Source organism: Berghia stephanieae, chromosome 1 (genome assembly GCF_034508935.2).
Source record: "Berghia stephanieae isolate SIO BIC M18660-M18661 chromosome 1, UCSD_Bste_1.3, whole genome shotgun sequence".
NCBI lineage: Eukaryota > Metazoa > Mollusca > Gastropoda > Nudibranchia > Aeolidiidae > Berghia > Berghia stephanieae.
Genome location: NC_088360.1, coordinates 136,734,439 through 136,755,448, shown reverse-complemented (window position 1 = coordinate 136,755,448; position 21,010 = coordinate 136,734,439). Strand labels below are relative to the sequence as shown.

The 21,010-nt window shown below is 34.8% G+C and overlaps 1 protein-coding gene across 2 annotated transcripts in view; it reads left to right on the top strand.

The window, feature by feature from the left end:
- Window positions 1-19,751, top strand: part of LOC144963298 (disheveled-associated activator of morphogenesis 1-like) — a 72,565-nt gene extending 52,814 nt beyond the window's left edge. For both annotated transcript variants that reach the window (XM_078897200.1, XM_078897201.1), the window contains exons 5-27: window positions 1,233-1,318; window positions 1,996-2,131; window positions 2,533-2,730; window positions 4,266-4,376; window positions 4,606-4,709; window positions 5,801-5,867; window positions 6,471-6,588; window positions 7,266-7,401; window positions 8,208-8,334; window positions 9,014-9,136; window positions 9,716-9,947; window positions 10,454-10,539; window positions 10,811-10,855; window positions 11,442-11,696; window positions 12,726-12,832; window positions 13,327-13,415; window positions 13,847-14,061; window positions 15,523-15,584; window positions 15,991-16,051; window positions 16,895-17,029; window positions 17,516-17,686; window positions 18,445-18,541; window positions 19,517-19,751. In XM_078897200.1, coding sequence (XP_078753326.1) covers window positions 1,233-1,318; window positions 1,996-2,131; window positions 2,533-2,730; window positions 4,266-4,376; window positions 4,606-4,709; window positions 5,801-5,867; window positions 6,471-6,588; window positions 7,266-7,401; window positions 8,208-8,334; window positions 9,014-9,136; window positions 9,716-9,947; window positions 10,454-10,539; window positions 10,811-10,855; window positions 11,442-11,696; window positions 12,726-12,832; window positions 13,327-13,415; window positions 13,847-14,061; window positions 15,523-15,584; window positions 15,991-16,051; window positions 16,895-17,029; window positions 17,516-17,686; window positions 18,445-18,541; window positions 19,517-19,656 — 2,901 coding nt within the window. In that variant the 3' untranslated portion in view covers window positions 19,657-19,751. The remainder of the gene's footprint in view (window positions 1-1,232; window positions 1,319-1,995; window positions 2,132-2,532; window positions 2,731-4,265; window positions 4,377-4,605; window positions 4,710-5,800; window positions 5,868-6,470; window positions 6,589-7,265; window positions 7,402-8,207; window positions 8,335-9,013; window positions 9,137-9,715; window positions 9,948-10,453; window positions 10,540-10,810; window positions 10,856-11,441; window positions 11,697-12,725; window positions 12,833-13,326; window positions 13,416-13,846; window positions 14,062-15,522; window positions 15,585-15,990; window positions 16,052-16,894; window positions 17,030-17,515; window positions 17,687-18,444; window positions 18,542-19,516) is intronic.
- Window positions 19,752-21,010: the final 1,259 nt, after the last annotated feature.

The window sequence follows — 21,010 nt, the reverse complement described above, 5'->3', positions numbered from 1 at the left end:
CTCGGATCCATTCTGTGGACATGTCCAGTCCATTTCCACCTTCTCCTCTTTACAGCTTCAGATACTGGTTCAATTTCAGTGCGTTAAGCATTAATTAACACAACGCCATCACGATCATTTCCATCATCATGTAAGTGTTAGTTGGGCGGCTATGTGGTCTTGTGGTATGACACTCACCTTCAGACCTAAAGGTCAAGAGCTCGAGTCCCGTTCATGAATGAGAGAACTCACTGGGTGGGGTTACCGACCTTCCATTGCGGGCTGGGAGGTACTTACTACTGTGTCTTCTATCCCACTGTATCTGTCTTCCAATTGACTTCTGTCTTTGTCTTGGAATGAGACTACTTGGTTTTGTCCTGACCCTGGCCGGAGTCCTTGGCTGAGAGGGAAACAGTCGAATGTATAGTTATAGTTTTGTAAATCATCTCTCTGTTACGTACTGCTATTATTATTTTTATTTTTTTTACATATGATTTGTAAACATTCGAGTGTATTCCTTTTAGTGGGATCTTGTGGTTGTGTCTGGCTGAGAATTTTAGGTGATCTCAAACGAAGTACACTGATAGTGTGCTCTTGGAATCTACATCTGTTCCCTATTCGAACTATTCCCCTTTGTCTTTCTTTTTCATCAAGTCCTTTTAAGTGTACATCTAAAATGTTTTTACAATTCAATTATCTTCCTTTTTACTGGCGCTGATATGACCTAAATGTGTTGCAAGCGCCGTAAAATCCTTAAAAACAAAAATAAAGAGAACTCAACTTGCACTGCTCAGAGCAGGACTCGAACCCTGGACCTTCCTGTCTGAAGACGAGTGTCATACCACAAGACCACATAGCCATACTATCTAATATCGTGATCCTCGATTTTTTAAAATAAAGCATTTATATAGGGCAATATCCACTAAACGTGCTCAAAGCGCTTTACAAGGGATCCCAAACCAACAGCAACACTTATCATGTAGGACGAGACAAGACGTCTGTTAGGCAATAATATTACAATCTTTTCCGACAGCGACAACGCTGTTAATGGTCAGGTACTTCTTTTACACATGATTATGTTAGAGAAAATGTGAGTAAAGAGCCTTTTCCAAGAACTCAACTATGCGTCGAACGAGGCTCAAACCCTGGACCTTCCGATCCGATAGCGAGAGTTATACCACAAGTCCACATAGCCTCATATTCACATTTCTTATCAAAGCAATTTGTTTATATACTTGGTTATCTATCTACAGGACTCAAACTCCGTGGAAGACGATATCAGCTCAGCCATCAAGTTTGTGGAAAATTTGAAAACAGCCCTGAGGACTCAAACATTGAGGTAAATCCAAAATCCTTCCCCTCGTGTTCCTACCTTCCTTACGAGGGAAAAAGTAGTATTCCTTTCGAGCCATTAGGCCCATTGATCCAAAGTATATCTCAGTTTCTATAGCGTGAAACGGTCAATAGCAATTGATTGATACCCTTTGACAATAATCTATCGCAATGTACTTTCTGTTGAGGGTGGACAGGGTTGTCAGAAAATAAATCACGACTGCACCCAGGATCGATATTATTATGTGTAATAACCGACGAATTGGAATTCAAATGCTTCTTTCCAAAGTTTTATTCAAATTCAAACGTCCATTCACAGCAGCTACGATCTCAAAACAAGCAAAGAAAGAAAAAACAACCCCCCCCCCCCCCCCAAAAAAAAAAAAAAAAAACAAAGAAAAAAAACAACAACAAAAAAAAACAGTCAACGGTCTTCGTTTCCCTGTGCCCGAAGTGCAGTTATTTATTTGTCCATAGCACACTAATGTTAAGAGGGCTCTCTGCCCGGGACCCAAATCTTCTTATCAAATCACAAACCAAAGGCACATTACTCAACTAATAATACACGTCAAACTCAAACAAAAAGAGTCAAAGCTTAGTTGTCTCCCATAGAGAAGTTTTTAACAATAATATTAGTATGAATATGGGTTGATATTTCAGATGATTTCTTTGTATCTTCTCTAGTTTTGTGGTGGGCTTCGTTGAACAGAATGGATTGCTCTGCCTGTTAGAACTCCTGAGGAAAATGGATTACAATACATCAGAGGGCCCATTTCACACTGGAGTCATAGGATGCATCAAAGCCCTGCTCAACAACTCCGTGAGTTAAAATCTACATCATTGGGATTTATTGAATCGCAACTGGGAGTGTTAGATCTTAATTAAGAGTCGTATTATTCATGGCGTTCAAGTTTATGATGAATTTGTATAGCTTCAAAATCCGTTATGTTTTATGACTATTGTAGTGACTAAGGTGACGATGATGATGATGATGATGATGATGATGATGATGATGATGATGATGATGATGATGATGATGATAATGATGGTGGTGTTGGTATTGATGATGATGATGATGATGATGATGATGATGATGATGATGATGATGATGATGATGATGATGTAATGATAATGATGAGAAAATTGATGATAATAATGACAATACTTATTTTTTAAAAACAATAACATTAATTCATATCCCTTTGACAATTTTTATTTCAGAAAGGAAGAGCCCACGTGCTAGCCCACCCAGACTGCATCAATACAATATCACAGAGTCTTGCCACAGAAAACATCAAGACGAAAATAGCCGTGCTGGAAATCCTCGGTGCTATCTGCCTCGTTCCGGGAGGTCATAGGAAAGTCCTTACTGCAATGTTACATTTCCAGAAGTTTGCAGGGGAAAGAAGTCGATTCCAAGTAAGTTGTTAACTCATTCAATCCTAAAACAGATTACGTTCGAGCACGGAAATCTTGAACAAGTCGGGACCAGGCCTATTTGTTCGAGATTTTCGTGCTTTTGAGTTTTCCGTATTGAGTATTTTACAAAGGATATTATGAGGAAGAATATGAGGGAGTTAAATGTGGGTGGTCTTGATAAAAGTCATATTATAATGATAACTCTCTGCTATTGTGAACACTGTCAAGAGTCGATAGTGAGACAATTGTTCGAGATTTCCGTGTTGGCCCCTGAAAGTGTTCGAGGTTTTCGTGTTGCCAATACTAACGAAATAGAGGGATTAAAACTGGGAATTGTACCGAATTTGAGATTTCCATGATTTCGAGATTTCCGTACCCGAGTGTATATCTGTAGTTTACCCTGGTTTCTTTTACTATGATTATTTATTACATTTTTCTGAGACACATTATAGACGTAATATCAAAGCTAATGTTTTTAGATTTTGCATGTTAATGATAGTTGAATAAAACTATCTATGTACATGCTCATTTTTAATACATTTTTCCAATTTTGAAAAGTAGCAAAATTCCCCAGGATTGAATGAGTTAATGTCGCTTTTCCTGAATAAATCAAATTAAGAAATTAAGGAGCAGGCACCGATGTAAGATAAAGAACTGAACAAGTGTGTATGAAAGGTGCCAGACAAAACAAGAAAGAAAAATACAAGAAAAAAAACCATCCCAAAAAATCAGTCGACTTCGACTTGGAATCGAACCTCTGACTTTCTGATTACTTTGTTTGGCACCTTTCATATGTACTTGTTTAGATCATTTTCTTGAATATAAACGTTTTCATTTGTGCATTTTGAACAGTGCGCCATGTTTAACGGGAGGGGGGGGGGGGTCCTGATAGCTCAGTTGGTGTAGCACTTGCTTCACATGCAAAGTGACTTAAGATCATCCCAGGTGAAGTCCAGATTTATTTGTTTTTTGTTGACTCTCCTCTCCGCCCAGCAGTAATTGGGTAGCTGGGTCAGTTTGACCTGCAGAAAGCAATGGCTTTCCTGTTGTTTGAATATGAAAAGAGGGGAGACACAATAATGTTTGGGCCAATATCTATGTGTACATATATGCAAGTCTGACATCCGAACTCACTTATGGGCCTAGTTTAACGTTGTTATAATGGACAATGTTTTACATAATTTTTTAAAAGATTTCCATTACAACAATGAGCCCATAAGGAATGGGTTATCAGACCTGCAAATAAGTACACGTCGGTATTATCCAATGTTTTGATATTGAAGGATCATTACTAAAATTAACAAAAGTTCTACCAATTAAATCTTTGTAAGAATTCAAAAATTTGAGATAATATATATATATATATATATATATATATATATATATATATATATATGTATAATTTATATATATATATATATATATAATATTATATGAGAGAGAGAGAGAGAGAGAGAGAGAGAGAGAGAGAGAGAGAATGAGAAAGAGAGTATTTATCATCTTTAAGAACATTTTACAATTTTCCAATTGGTCAGATATTAATCTGTGACTTGGACAGAAGTACCGGAAAGTACAAAGAGGAAGTCGCTCTGAAGACTGCCATCATGTCCTTTGTCAACGCTGTGCTCAAGTATGGTGCTGGAAATGTGAGTGTCTATGCATTAATCACTTTGTGTTGTCATAAATATCATCATCATCACAATCATCAATATCATCGTCGTCGTCATCATCAACACCATCATCAACATCATCATCATCATCATCATCATCATCATCATCATCATCATCATCATCATCAATCTCATTGTTGAAATCATTCCTCTCTCTCTATTACATATTCTTCCCCTCATTGATTTGATTTGATTTTTGTTCCAGGATCATTTGGAATTTCGTCTCCATTTACGATACGAATTCCTAATGCTGGGTATTATACCAATTATGAAGAAACTCAGGTCCCATGGGAACACCACCCTAGACAGGTAATTCTTTTTAATAGTAAAATTGCAGCTATTTATTAAATTTGTTTGTCTTACGTATAACGCTATTTGGATCTTTTACGTTGATCGTCAATGGGATTTATAACTGGGATTGGGGTGAGTTTTAAAACGATTTTTTTAAAAATTACTTTTGAATAATTAACAATTGTCGTATGTGAGGCATGAAGTCGTGAATGTCCTCATAGTGACACTATGTCTGACCAACGGGTACTTAATTGCAGGTCTGATAATCCAAATTTTTATGGGCTCATTGTTGTAATGGAAATACGATTAAACAAACACAAAATATTGTCTATGACGATGATGGTGATGATGTCCATTATAATCGTGTTAAATCAAGCCTACAATTGCGTTTGATTATCAGAAATGTAAATAAGAGCTTGTCATGTCTCACCCGTTCATGGCCTTATACCTATTGATTGAATGTGTGTGTGTGTGTGTGTGTGTGTGTGTGTGTGTGTGTGTGTGTGTGTGTTTGTCTGACATCAAAAGAATGAAAATTAGTATCTTGTAAATTATTAATCAAAAGTTCAAGAGTAACCAATATATTATAAGATAAGATAACATGAACGTTATTTATCCATTTCTGGAAATTTTCATTGGGTATTGCCATAGACTAATGCATTTATGAAAATAATTAAGCAAATAAATAAGAAGAAAGAAATACAATGACATGGAAGTAAACCAACAAAAAGCTTTACAAAACTAAACACACATTTAAAAAAATATTTTTAAAAACAATCAAATCTCTCATACTCCCAAATTCCCTCCCACCTCTCTCTCTCTCTCTCTCTCTCTCTCTCTCTCTCTCTCTCTCTCTCTCTCTCTCTCTCTCTCTCTTTCTCTCTCTCTCTCTCTCTCTTTCTCTCTCTCTCTCTCTCTCTCTCTCTCACACACACACACACACACACCGACCAACAAACAAACATTCTTCTTCTCTCATATCACCCTAATTCCGTACCTTTTTATGAAAGTGTTTTCGTTGATAATGAATATTTATTAAAACATCTTTTAATAATCTTCATTTCATTGAATTCTGAATGTTTATACAGCTTTCTCATTTATTTTCACAGACATTTAGACTTTTTCGAAATGGTTCGTAATGAAGATGAAAAGGAGATTGCCAAGAGATTTGATGGAGTGAGTATTTTGTTTTTGAAATTTTTAGATACTTTCATATATTTTTTCTTGACAGTCAACAAGTGTTTTCAATATTTTTCGATTTTAACTGAAAATATGGTATTCTATCACCTCCCTTCAATGTGAGAACGGATACCACCGCCATCCTTATAAGGTCAAATTGTGTGGCTTGGTAGATCAGCTTTACAGTGTCTCGTCTGGCCACAAATGTCAAGCAACATTAAGCTTGGTCAGTAGATGGATAGGTGACAGTGATTGTTGAAAATCCCGGTCCTGACGTTGTGTCCTTGGATAGGCACTTAACACACATTACCACACTTGACTCAGTTGTGAATGATTACCTGGCTATTGGCAATGATGGATATTGTAATAGTTTTAGTGGCATTTCCTGCCCATCAATGTTTTTGTTTATTCATCTTAACAACGCCACTACTACATTATTTCATTCATCCTGTTTTGCTGATAAAGGGGAACCCTGAAACGTCCGTTTTATTTGTTTTCGTATATTTAATTGAAGCTTACATTCAATTTCACATTGTTACATTTCTCCTAATACACACAAGCGGATATGGTTTTGTAATGTATTATTGTTTACATTTACAGACTCATGTGGATTCCAAGAGTGCAACGTCCATGTTTGACATCATCAGAAAGAAACTTCATTTGTCGACAGCTTACCCAAGCCTCCTTTCGATTCTCTACCATATGCTGTTGATACCATGTACGCGTGTGTCACCGAGACGGTGATATTTCTACATTAATTATTTTTAAACGCTTTGATGTGTTTTTTTCTGGAAAGAGTTACAGAAGTGTGTAGTATTGTAGCTGTTATCATTGTTATGATGATGATGATGATGATGATGATGATGATGGTGATGATGATTCGCAGTGCTGCACTGCGGCTGATGCCTGGATTAATCCAGTTTTCCCTTGGCATACACCCTAGAGACAAATCTTCCCTATGGGATGAATAAAGGGAATTTTTTTTTTTTTTTAAGTAGTATTAAAAGATTGTTAGTACAAAAAAAGGACATCAAACAGACGACTATATTGTAAAGTGCAATGATCATGGTAAATCCTTGGAAATACGTTGTATAAATGTTCATATTTATTTTATTTTTTAAAATAGAAATAATGACAGAGAAACATTGTCAGTGAAATGAATAAGTAAAATAAAACTTATGGATCAAGATGTTTTTATTTGTAGTAAATTTTGTCATTAAACATGTTTTATTAAAGTAAGTATTATCTTTAAAGATCATATTTCTCCGGATTATTTTTTACTAGGTAATTGCTTAATTAAATTTAATGATTTTGTTTGAAAAAAAAAAAAACAAAAACAAAAAAAAAAACAAAAAAAAAAAACTGATTGATATTCTATCCCCTGTCTGTCTTCAGATGGAAAGAATGACGTCCTACAAGTCTGGCCATTATTAGACAAAATTGTACAACAATTAGTTTTACAGTTGAAAAAAGGGGAAGATCCAGATGGAATTCCATTGCCAGAGATAAATGTCAAACAACTTATCAGGCAGTGAGTGGCGAGTGTTAGATATTATTATTTTAACTTATTTAGAGAGAGAAGAGAGAGAGAGAGAGAGAGAGAGAGAGAGAGAGAGAGAGAGAGAGAGAGAGAGAGAGAGAGAGAGAGAGAGAGAGAGAGAGAGCTATTCTGACAAAACCCAAAAAAAATGCTTTTTTTTTAACGCTATAATTTGTATAAATTAAAACTTTGATGTTTGAGGTATCAATTTTGATATTTGGTGTCAACATTGATAAAAGTGTCACCGTATGTCCTCTTATAATGATCAGATTAACAGGGTTCAAGTACTTTATAGCCTACCACACCCCTTTTTTTTTTATGTGGTATGACACTTGCCTTCGGACTGGAAGGTCCAGGGTTCAAATCCTGCTCTGAGCGGGGCATAGTTTACTCCTTGGAAAAAGACCCTTTACTCACATTCTCTCACTATATTCAGTGTAAAATGAGTACCTGGCCATTAACAGCATTTTCTCTGTTAGAAAAAAAAACAAAAAAAAAAAAAAACAACTGTTAAACTGCCTAACAGGCATGATGTCTCATCCTGCATGTTATATGTGCTGTTGAATAAGGGCCCCTTGTAAAGCGCTTTGAATAATAGCGCTATATAAAAGCTCATGTTGTTTTGTTTTTTTGTTTTTAAAAAAATTTGTTTCTTTTATTCTTCACACTGAAAGTTAAGTCAATTTTTAGCATGTATTCACTCTGAACTCATACCAGATTGATGAGGTGGGACACTTTTAATATTTGGAAAACTATTTATAGAAATTAAAAGAGTTATTCAATATTTACCTCTAAAGACTGGCGAGTGAGACAGATATCAAGAGTTACCAGAACAAGTTAAGGGAAGCTGAGAAAGCACAGGATGACCTCTTAGCAAAGGTGGCCAAAAAGGAACGAGAATGTGAAATACGCTTGGAGGAGAAGGTGAGTTGGCATTTCAAACATTGGTTTGGAATTTTTAATTTTAAAATTATGAAAGTACTCAAAATTCAGAGATGTAGTCGCCTTATCATTCTTTAAGGAATATAAATAATCCATCAAGGATGAATTCGTCTTTAGTGTTTCATTCATAGTGTTTTGTTGCCGATGGGGAAACCTGAAACGTCCACATCATGTCTTTATGAATTAAGTTGAAGCTTCCATTGGACTATTATTATTTATTTCTACAAGTTTGTGGATCATTTATCTATATCAAGTATTAATTTATTGGCCAATTTTTAAAAAAATGTTTTCAATTAAAAGACATTTTTAGATTCAGAATGGAGATCAATACATATTCCTTTGGTACACTATGTCACTGGTTTTTAGTGACGATTTGCGGCCTGTCGTGGGTTTATATAACCATGGTGAGTAGTATTCATAGGACGACTGAGAGGCGTTGTCCACACAAGCCTAACAACAGGTTTGAAGAACAACAACTTGTGGTTGCCTTAAGCTAATTTCCCATTGAAACTTAAGCTCGTTCTACAGTAACGTGACACAATATTTTAGTTACTGGTAACTATTGTCTATAATAACCATTTATAGTAAACTGATTGCTATTGTCGGTAATAACCATTTATAGTAAATTGATTGCCATTTTCTGTAATAACCAACAATACAGGATGAACTGATGACGACCATGAACATGATGAAAAGTAAACTGGACAAAGAAGTGGCTGCTCATGCCGAGACAAGACAGCAATTACAATCGCTGCTCAGTCGTGTGGAGGAAATTAGACTGCAGGTGAGAGGCTTCTGCATTCATGATTTACATTCTTGTTCTTGATACATTTATCAGTATTATTGTAGATTGATTGTGGAGAAGATTGACAGTATCCTTTATTAATGGAAAACACTTGGATAAAGAAGAGAAAATTGTGGACCAATAAGAGGTGTTGACTTAAAGCATAAGTTGACTTTAAGAGTATTGACTATATGCGGATCTCACTGTATGTTCTTTTGTTCTTGATGAATTTATCAGTATTAATGTACAGGTATTTGGAGCAATCATTTTATTCCTAAAATAAAAGATAATAGAAAATCGTGTCATTAATGAATTGTTAAACCTTTAAAAAAAAAAATTCTGTTTGGGTTTGATTGATTTTTTTTTCTGGAAAGGGGGCTGGGGCGGGGTGTGGCGAGACAAAAGACTGTGCAGCAGCAGATGTCTTTTAAATGTTCCTTGGACAGAAAAATAAAGTTTGATTAAAACACTGTTTTAAAAACAATGTAATCATGAATGAAATGTAACCATTAAATATAAATCAGACACAATTCTATTTCCCAATTTCTAGATATTATATAATTTGATTGTTTTCCCCAGCTTGACACGGAAAGAGGTGAAAAACAAAAACTTCAAAATCTTGTACAAAATGGAACTCTAGATGACCTCAAACTCACAGCGTCTTCAATCATATCCAGTATTGATGCTTCTGTACACAATGGAGACTTACCTCCCCCTGGCCCTCCCCCTCCCCCTCCGCCTCCTCCAATGGGTGTTCCTCCCCCTCCTCCTCCCCCTGCTCCTGGTGCTCCTCCTTTACCTTCCAGCTTTGGTAAGATTGAAATTGTTTTGTTTTTTTTTCTGCCTTTATCTATAATGACAAACCATCTCAATTCAATATTACACATTGTCGTCGATTTCACATACTTTATCATATCATTAAAAAAAAAAGTATCGTCACTGTGCTTAGTATTGAAGAATGTTATATGCTATCATAAAAGTTAGAATTATGATTCATCCCAAAACAAGTTATTTCTAGCTGTTTTAGAAAATACATAAATAATATATAACATATTATTATATTCTGTATATCATTAAAGTGACCAAACGTCACTTACGATCATTTGTGAAATCAATGACGACATGTTTCAACACTTTTGCACCGACTTCATTTTGATACAAGTTTATATAACAACAAACCCAAAGAACCAGTCAGATAAGTTTGATTTATTTACAAGAGCATGTCTTGATTTTAAAGATCTGTTTAAGAATTAGTTCACTTGTCTTAAATCTTTGAATTTATTCAAATTTATTTACATTTGTGTCACGTTTGTTCAGGTTCCTCTGGCCTTTCCTCAAAGCTAAAGGGCAACCCAAAACCAAACGTGCCAATGAAATCTTTTAACTGGACAAAGCTAACAGAGGTTGGTGTCATCAGTTCTTGAATAATCCATACTTTATAATCTTTTTGTTTACCTTTTGTTTTGCTTTGTTTTTGTTTGTTTTGTTTTTGTTTGTTTTCTTTTTGTTTTTTGGGGGTTTTTTTGGTTTAAATTTTAAAAATTTGTTAAAAATATCTTTCCAATAAAATAAATCGCTGAGATATAAGATATATACAATATTAGTCGTGATTATTTTATACTTCCATGTTCTATAAATAGTATCAATCAAACTGACATTTTGTTTTCTTTTCAGAAACAAATCACCGGGACAATATGGAATGACATGAACCATTCTAAGGTGAAAGCGAGTTTCGATTCTGAAAAGAAACTTTGTCTGATTTCTTGTTTACTTTATTTTAAATCAAACAAAATGTGTCATTATGATTTGATGAAATAGATATGCGATAAGAAAAGAGAAAATGAAATGGACAGGAATGACGGCAACAGGAATGACGATCCTATCAATTGCCTGCTTTTGAATAGGATGCTAATATATTGCAAAATATATTCCACCAAATCTAGGGGACCAAGCTTGGGAAATACAGTGGTAGGAAAAATCTCAACTGCACACTGGATCAATATATACCAATCCTTTGTTTGAGTGGATAGCGCTCTACCAACTGAGCTATTGGGACCTCAGCTCCATGCATGGGCCATAAGACTCGAGAAAGATAGAGACAGAGATTGAGAGAGAGAGAGAGAGAGAGAGAGAGAGAGAGAGAGAGAGAGAGAGAGAGAGAGAGAGAGAGAGAGAGAGAGAGAGAGAGAGAGAGAAGCAGATTGGGAGAGGGAGGGAGATATGAAATTGCTATTTTTATTTGTATTCCTCACAAAAGTTATCTTCAAGATTCATAATTAGTTTTTACCACTTTTTTGTATTCTAGATATACACTTACCTCGACCTGGAAGATTTTCAGAAAAGTTTTTCAGCCTATCAGAAAAATACAACGGACGAGAATGAAGACGATCACAAAAATTCCAACAAACCAAAGACACAAGTTTTGACTGTCGTGGATGGACGCAGAAGTCAGAATTGTAACATTCTACTCTCTAAGCTCAAACTGACAAATGGAGAAATTGCTAAAGCTGTCTTGAATGTAGATGAGGGAGAAGATCTACAAAAGGATATGGTGGAACAGGTAATGTCCCTTGGTATTATTGTTTTACTTTTGCTTTTTTTTTTCTTTGGTTATTCTGACTTTTCCTTTGTTTTTTGTTTTTAAGCACGTCAAAGTCTATAGTAATAATAACATATCTTACCAGAAGCTTCATTTTGTTCTTTACAAGTTCTGGAGTGCAAAAAAGATTTGTTCACTTTTATCTGACATGGAAAAAGAAAACAAGTACGGGCAATAAGAATCTTGTCACAATTTTTTTCTAAGGCGAGTTGAAATAATGCAGGTATTTTTGGAATTATTTTTTTGTTTGTATTTTTTTGTTTTGTTTCTTTTCACAGAGATAATTTTTTTGAAAATGAAAGCTTTTGAACAGAATATACAAACAAACCTTACCTATTGTTTGATTTGCTTCAACCGACATGTACTCACTTGCAGGTCTGTTAACCCAAATTGTTATGGGCACATTTTTGTAGTGGAAATACTCTGAAACCAACGAAAAACACTGTCAATTACAACAATATTAAAGCAAGCCCATATTTACATTCGGTTATCAGAAGAAATGCAGATATGTATGTATAGGCTTCAACTGTGCTAAATGATTCCAAACTTTGATATTTTATCAGTCATTTTCTAAACTTTTCTCACAGTTGAACTACTAGCAAAAATATCAACAGGGTTGATCTGATTTGTATACTTTAAGGTCCATATTTTCACCACGAAATGAAATGGAAGCTTCAATTTATTAAACGAAGACAGATAATGTGGATGTTTCGGGTTTCCCCTTTATGAACAAAACACTAAGGAGGAATAAGAGATGTGAGAATGCCATAGTAAAGGTCACCTTAACAACGCCAGTCTCATTTCTCTCATTAAATGTATTAAATCTTCCTTTTCATTTTCTATTGTTGTTTATTTCTTCGATCTTCACACAGCAATATTTCCATTGTTCATATATTCATTGCATGTTATATAACAATATATACCATGTCAATCATTTTAATGACTGACTATTCTTTGATATTTTTTCCCCCTGATCCAATTTGATTTCAGCTTCTAAAGTTTGTCCCAACGGCAGAGGAAGTCCAACTTTTGTCCGAGTACGCTCATGAGATCGATAACATGGCAAGGGCAGATAGGTTTTTATTTGAAATGAGCAAGTAAGTTCTCTTTTGTTTTCCTTCAATTATCATCATTATGTCATGGTTCTTTTAAATACATCTGAGCCCCAAATTTTTTCTCAATGAGTATCATCATAGTGAAAATCCACTTATCTTTAGAAAACAGTTAAAAACTGAGCTTTTCTGTAGGGCATATAATTTAGACTCTTAGTATGTATTTTGTTATATATTATGTTATCATCGAATTTATGTGGTTTTTAACATGCCAGTTCTATATTTGTATATCATACATGATGTGTTGATGTAAAGCGCCAGTGAGCAATTCTAAATTGGAACTAGGCGCTATATATATTCATTATATTATATTATTATTATCATCATCATCATTATTATTATTATTATTATTATTATTATTATTATTATTATTATTATTATTATTATTATTATTATTATTATTATCATCTTCATTATTATTATCATTATTGTCATCATTGCTGTTTTTATATTTATTTCTGTTATTGTTATTATTACAGAATCACTCATTATGAGCAAAGGCTAAATGCTCTCTATTTCAAGAAGAAGTTCCAAGAACGTCGGTTAGATTGTAAACAGAAAATTGAAGGTAAATTCGGATTTCAAATTTCATTAATTTAGATTCGAAACTATCTGTGATATACCTAAAAGTCATAAACAAAAATGAATAGAACAGCTTCAAAAAAGAAAGAACAAAATACCAAACATGGAACGCTTCGGGCTCAAAACCCTTCTTCAGCCGCAACAAAAAAAATAATAAAGACATAAATACATTACTAAATTCCCGATTGACGACAGAGAAATTTGGTAGGTCCTCTCTGTAGAAGAAAAAGCTATTGTTGGTTGTTGTAACTGAGTGTGTATCGTGGGGAAAAGGGGGGGGGGGGGGGTCTATTCGAAATGTGTTTATATACAAAAGGAGTTGAGAGAGTGGGGAAATGGAGAGATAGAAAAAGGGTAGGGGAAATGAATAGTGATTTAACAATTAATTAATTACAAATGGATGCATCTCCTTTTCAGCCGTTTTTGAAGCTAGCAAAGAAATTTACCGGAGTCGAAGACTGAAGAAAGTCCTTGAACTTGTGTTAGCCTTGGGAAACTACATGAATAAAGGTCAAAGGGGCTCAGCCTTGGGCTTCAAAATGTCAAGTCTCAACAAAATGATTGACACGAGGTCAAGCACAAACAAGAATATGACGCTCCTGCATTACTTTGTGGATGTTAGTGACAAAAAGGTAGGTAACAATAATAATAATAATAATAATAATAATAATAATAATAATAATAATAATAATAATAATAATAATAATAATAATAATATAATAATAATAATATAATAATAATAATAATAATAATAATAAATAATAGTAATAATAATAATAGTAATAATAGTAATAATAATAATAATGATAATAATAATAATAATAATAATAATAATAATAATAATAATAATAATAATAATAATAATAATAATAATAATAATCATCATCATCATCACCATCATCATCATCATCATCATCATCATCATCACAACAACAACCTTCCTAATATTTCCGTTACCATCGTTCACTTTCACCATTCCCCTATTACACCATCACCATCCTCATCATACTCCATATTATATTATTAGGTGAAAGAAAAATACATGTATATAGATTATTATATACATGTAGGTTTGGGTTGTTTTTGTTTGTTTTGTTTGTTTTTTTTTGTCTTAATAAAAACATTCACATGTGAAAGGTGAAAGTTCTTCATTTTTCAAACAGCATCTTAAAACCAATATTTTTCATTCTGCTTATCATGATTTTCTGTGAACTTTGAACTGTACTTGAGTGACTGTTGTGGTGCTTATGTAGTCAAATGAATGAACGATTGTAAAGTGTCTTTGAGCATCATGTGTCGATACTGCCGCTCTATCAAACAATAATAATAATAATAATAATAATAATAATAATAATAATAATAATGATAATAATATATAATAATATAATAATAATAATAATAATAATAATAATAATAATAATAATAATAATAATAATAATAATAATATAATAATAATAATAATAATAATAATAATAATAATAATAATAATGATAATAACATGGCTTGAAAATAATATGTGATTCTCTGGATAAACAATGTAAAGAATGTATAAAACACTTTAAGCTCGTTTTTTACAAATCTGATATCTGAACGCAATTATCAGATTTTAAAAAATTGTTGTAATAAAGAACAGTTTGCATTGGCATTGTAGCTTTTGCATCACAACAAAGGAGTCCACAGGTAATCCTTCAGTGTTCAGAGCCTTTAGGTTAACAGAGGTGGAGTTTGTCCTGGTTTCCGTAGCATTAAAAAGACAATAGCAATTGCTTGCTACCCTTTTGATACAACACTGGTCTATCGCAAAGGAATTTTCTAACAGACCCAGCTACCCAATCACTGCTGGGTGGACAGGGGGAAGGGGGGGGGGGCAGAAGAAAGTCTTGACTGCGCTGGGATCAATCTCATTTTCTTTTCTTGGGAAGCAAGTGCTCTACCAACTGAGCTATCGGATCCCCAATGGATTCCACAAGGTCTGTGCTTAATATGTTTACTGTATTGATTTCTATTTGTAGGTGTTTCCCCTTTTATAAAAAAAATTACACTTAAGATGATGCATATTTGACTCATTTCATTTTATTCAAAATCATTTTCAGTTCAGTGATATCGTCAAATTAGACCAAGATCTACCTCACGTTCATGATGCTGCCAAAGTGAAGTAAGTAGAAATTACCTTCCCTTTGAGAAAACGTGTGATTAAACGTCTTCACATTTGCAACTTTGACAATTCATTTGTGTCGTTGTCTTTTTCTCCGTAACAAAAGATAAATGGTTTGAATCCTGACTTAAAAGAATGGGCTTTACAAGTATTTACAGTTTATAGATTACACATCAGACTCAATTTTATACACGATAGCTTTAAGTTTGACAGAGAGAGAAGAACAGAATAAAATATAAAAAATATAGATCACTTGATTTAAATTTAAATCAGGTTTCTCAATGTAAGAATCAGAATAAGCCATCATTGTTAAATTATTTGGAATGATCTATGACTTTTGTTATTCTTATACATTATTTGTAACACACTTCTATCTATTTCAATTTTTGTTTGTTTTTCTTTGTAGTTTTACAGATTTGAGTAAAGAGATTACCAACCTCAAAAAGGGACTTCAAAATATTGAAAAGGTAACTTTTGTTTTCGTTTTATCTCTGCACAGCTTGCTCCCATAGTGGGCAGGAGGTCACGCTGTGTCTTCTATCCCCTATATCTGTTTTCCGAGTTGCTTTCTATCTCTGTCTTGGAATGGGATTGCTTAGTTTTGTCCTAGCCATGGCTGGTGTCCTTGACTGGGAGGCAAGCATTCAAATATATAGAGTTATAGTTTCGGGAGATGATTTTTTTTTCTTTATAAATCATCTCTCTGTTATGTTTACTGTAAACATTTGAGTGTACTCCTCTTAGTGAGATCATTGCTGGTGTCTGGATGAGACTTTAAGGTGATCTCCTTGGAATCAATGTCTGTTCCCTATTTGAACCAATTCCCCTTTGTCTTGCTTTTTCTTGGGTGCTTTGTAAATATAGAATATTTTGACTATTCCATTTTCTTCTTTTTACTGGTGCTGATATGAACTAAATGTGTCGCAAGCGCTGTAAAACCCTTAAAAACAAAAACAAACATCTGCATAGCTTGCGTAGAATGGTTTTTAATACCAGATTTTAGCAATAAATATGTTTTAAAAACCCACAACTTGATTTAAGTTTGTCAATACAGCGCTTAAAAACAGATTACATTTTATGCACAAAAAAAAAATAAAATAAAAAATTATTGCATGGTGTCAAGTATTTCACATTATCAGCTTCTATTTTAAATTGTATTTCGAGTATTTAGCATCTGTTGTTTTTTTAAAAATATGTTTCATTGGATTTCTTTTCAGTTGCATGTAAAATCAAGAGCACATCTATGTAAAATATTCAGTCAGTAAGACATGTCTAATTAATTGACATTCTACACTCGTATTTCATTACAGGAGGTGGAGTATTTTGAAAACAAAATGAGCTCCCTGAGCCAAGACAAATTTGTGACTGTCATGAAAGATTTCTGTACTGTGGCTGCCTATAACTTTTCCTCTGTGGATGAGTCGTGTACTGAGATGAAACAAAAGGTAGGAGAATACCCATTGAATCAAACATGTGATATTGACAGTATTTTTCTTCTTCTTCTTCTTCTTCTTCTTCTTCTTCTACTTCTTCTTCTTCTTCTGATTATTATTATTATTATTATTATTATTATTATTATTACTACTACTACTACGACTACTACTACTTCTACTACTACTATTACTACTACTACTACTACTACTACTACTACTACTACTACTACTACTATTATTATTATTATTATTCATCATCATCATCATCATCATCATCATCATCATCATCATCATCATCATCATCATCATTATTATTATTCATATTAGAGAAAATTCTTTCAAAACGTTTCGAGCAATGATTTTTACTTTCCATTTAATTTAAACGCTACAAAAACCAGGATAAACTTCGGCCGCAAGGGTCTTTTTGTTTAGAGGGACTCCTTTTTTACTTTCTCTCTTTGATTTGCTTTTTTTGTGTGTTTTTTTTTTAATTTTCAGTACGAGAAAGTTGTGAAGTCATTTAGTGAAGATCCTTCCCAGATGCAACCTGAGGAGTTTTTTGGAGCCATCGATTCCTTCATGGTGGCCATGATGGATGCCAGGAACGAAAACGTCAAATTCAAAAAATTAAAAGAGGAGGAGGAAAAAAGGAAAACATTGGAAGATCAGGTATTCTACTCGCGCATGTGTGTTTGTGTGTGAGGGAGGGAGGGAGAGAGACAGAGAGAGAGAGAGAGAGAGAGAGAGAGAGAGAGAGAGAGAGAGAGAGAGAGAGAGAGAGAGAGAGAGAGAGAGAGAGAGAGAGAGAGAAGCAGAGAGGGGGGGGGAGAGATTGAATTCAAATGGTGTCACTGGTATTTGTAAAATTTAATTTGTGTGTGTGTGTGTGTGTGTGTGTGTGTTAAACAAATAGTTTTGAAAACTACAGGTCACTGTTGAGTTGATGAACAAGAGGTTAGGATTTCAAACTATCAAACTAATGTTGACCTTTATCTTTGTTATTCATGCTTCAAATATTTACTTTTTTGCTTAATTATTTCCATTACATAGATTGAGCTAATCTTGTCATAATTGAAGAAATGTGTGGCTGGCTGAGGAAACCTGGAAAGATGCGCAAATTTCATAAATTGAGTTATGTATGCAGTGGTGTAGATCACATCTTTCTGATCATTTACCACTTTAAATTTTATTTCTGTCTATTAGAACCCAAGTTATGAATTTTTTTTCTGAATACAATTTGTTGCGGTGGGAAACATCATATCTCAATTTGAAGCTTGCTGCATCTTCCCGGTTTCTCAGCCAGCCTCACAATTTTTAAGCAAATTATGATGGTAAAACTAAATATAAAAATGTCCTATTTGATTATGCAAATTGTATATTTTGTTCTATATATATTTACAACTTAATTTTCCTGTTCTTTCAACCAGCTTAAAAAGGAAAGAGAGAAGAGGATTCTATTGAGACGAGCCAGCAGTGCAACAGACCAGACAACAAAACCAAATGTCGTTGAGAATGGAAATAAAGGTAAGTGAAGAACAAACAAAAAAAAAATAAAGAAGAAAAAAAAAGACTAACTAAAATCAAAATAAAAAACAACGAACGTAGCCATTTCCTCTTGGTAAGATAAAAAGATCAATAACCAAATTATTATATTTCAAAGCGAGGTTTGAAGTTTAGAAAAGTAAGCGACCATGAAGCTGAACATTCTCTCGTTTGTGGTATCAATGGCTAGGGCTGGGTGCGGTTCCTGACCTCCCATAGTGGGCAAGGATGCACTGACTGCGTCTTCTATCCCCCTATCTGTTTTCCAACATGCTGTCTGTCTTTATCTTGGGATGAGATTACTTGGTTTTGTCCTGGCCCTGGACGAATACACTGGCTGGGAGGGAAACAGTCAAATGTATAGTTAGAGTTTTGGGAGATGATGTTTTTTGTCTTGTAAATCATCTCTCTGTTAAGCACTGTATTGTTTTGTTTGTATATTTATATATGATGTGTAAACATTTGAGTGTATTCCTCATACTGGGACCTGTGCTTGTTCTGGATGAGACTTTTAGGTGATTTCAAACTAAGTACTTTGATGGTGTGCTCTGGGAATTCACATGTTTTCTATTTGAACCAATTCCCCTTTGAAGGAAGGTTTCTCTCTAAAATAAATGGCATTTCTGTAGTGCATCATCCCCCATGATGCTCTCTCGGTCTTTGCCATATTCATCAATAATCTTCTTATTTTCAAGGTTCACATGACTTATTTTCAATTAATCTTAAGGTCGTTCTCCTCTCAAACAAAATTTTTCAACTGGCTGTCAACTTAATAGAATTAACAAATTGGGTGAATTATCTGAAAAAGACACAAACTATTGACCATTGAAATAAATTATATGACCAATCACAGTATTTTTTATCTCTTTGAAATAATATAATTATTCAAAGGATTATTTATTTTTTTGTTGTCAACAATTATTTTGGAAATATTTTTGTGTTTTGTTTTTCAAACAGGTGAATTTGATGACTTGATATCAGCTTTACGAACAGGAGATGTGTTTGGAGAGGACATGGCAAAATTGGCAAAAAGAAACAGACGGCGTGCAAACAATGGGAAAGACTTTGCTAGAGAAAGAGAAGGAAGCATTCATTAGATTCTGTTATAAATTCGCAAAAAATTTAATTATTTTTTTTTTAAAACCCACCAAAAATAAACCAGTGTGAAAACAATGAAATATATTTTTAAAAACCGAGTTACTACAAAGTTATCATTCATAACTTTTTAAAAGCTTGATGTCATTTTCATTGCAATCCTTGGAATGTCATTTCAAGTCAAACACCGACTGAATAATTATTTTACTGGGCAGGGCTCAATTTTACTCTAGTCTGACATATTGTTTTTACCAAGTTGACTGGGTGAGATTCCTGACCTCCCATAGTAGGCACGGAGGCACTTACGGTGTCTTCTATCCCCCTATATCCTGGGTGAGATTCCTGACCTCCCATAGTAGGCACGGAGGCACTTACGGTGTCTTCTATCCCCCTATATCCTGGGTGGGATTCCTGACCTCCCATAGTAGGCACGGAGGCACTTACGGTGTCTTCTATCCCCCTATATCCTGGGTGAGATTCCTGACCTCCCATAGTAGGCACGGAGGCACTTACGGTGTCTTCTATCCCCCTATATCCTGGGTGAGATTCCTGACCTCCCATAGTAGGCACGGAGGCACTTACGGTGTCTTCTATCCCCCTATATCCTGGGTGGGATTCCTGACCTCCCATAGTAGGCACGGAGGCACTTACGGTGTCTTCTATCCCCTATATCCTGGGTGAGATTCCTGACCTCCCATAGTAGGCACGGAGGCACTTACGGTGTCTTCTATCCCCTATATCCTGGGTGAGATTCCTGACCTCCCATAGTAGGCACGGAGGCACTTACGGTGTCTTCTATCCCCCTATATCCTGGGTGGGATTCCTGACCTCCCATAGTAGGCACGGAGGCACTTACGGTGTCTTCTATCCCCCTATATCCTGGGTGGGATTCCTGACCTCCCATAGTAGGCACGGAGGCACTTACGGTGTCTTCTATCCCCCTATATCCTGGGTGAGATTCCTGACCTCCATAGTAGGCACGGAGGCACTTACGGTGTCTTCTATCCCCTATATCCTGGGTGAGATTCCTGACCTCCATAGTAGGCACGGAGGCACTTACGGTGTCTTCTATCCCCCTATATCCTGGGTGGGATTCCTGACCTCCCATAGTAGGCATGGAGGCACTTACGGTGTCTTCTATCCCCTATATCCTGGGTGAGATTCCTGACCTCTCATAGTAGGCACGGAGGCACTTACGGTGTCTTCTATCCCCCTATATCCTGGGTGAGATTCCTGACCTCTCATAGTAGGCACGGAGGCACTTACGGTGTCTTCTATCCCCCTATATCCTGGGTGAGATTCCTGACCTCTCATAGTAGGCACGGAGGCACTTACGGTGTCTTCTATCCCCCTATA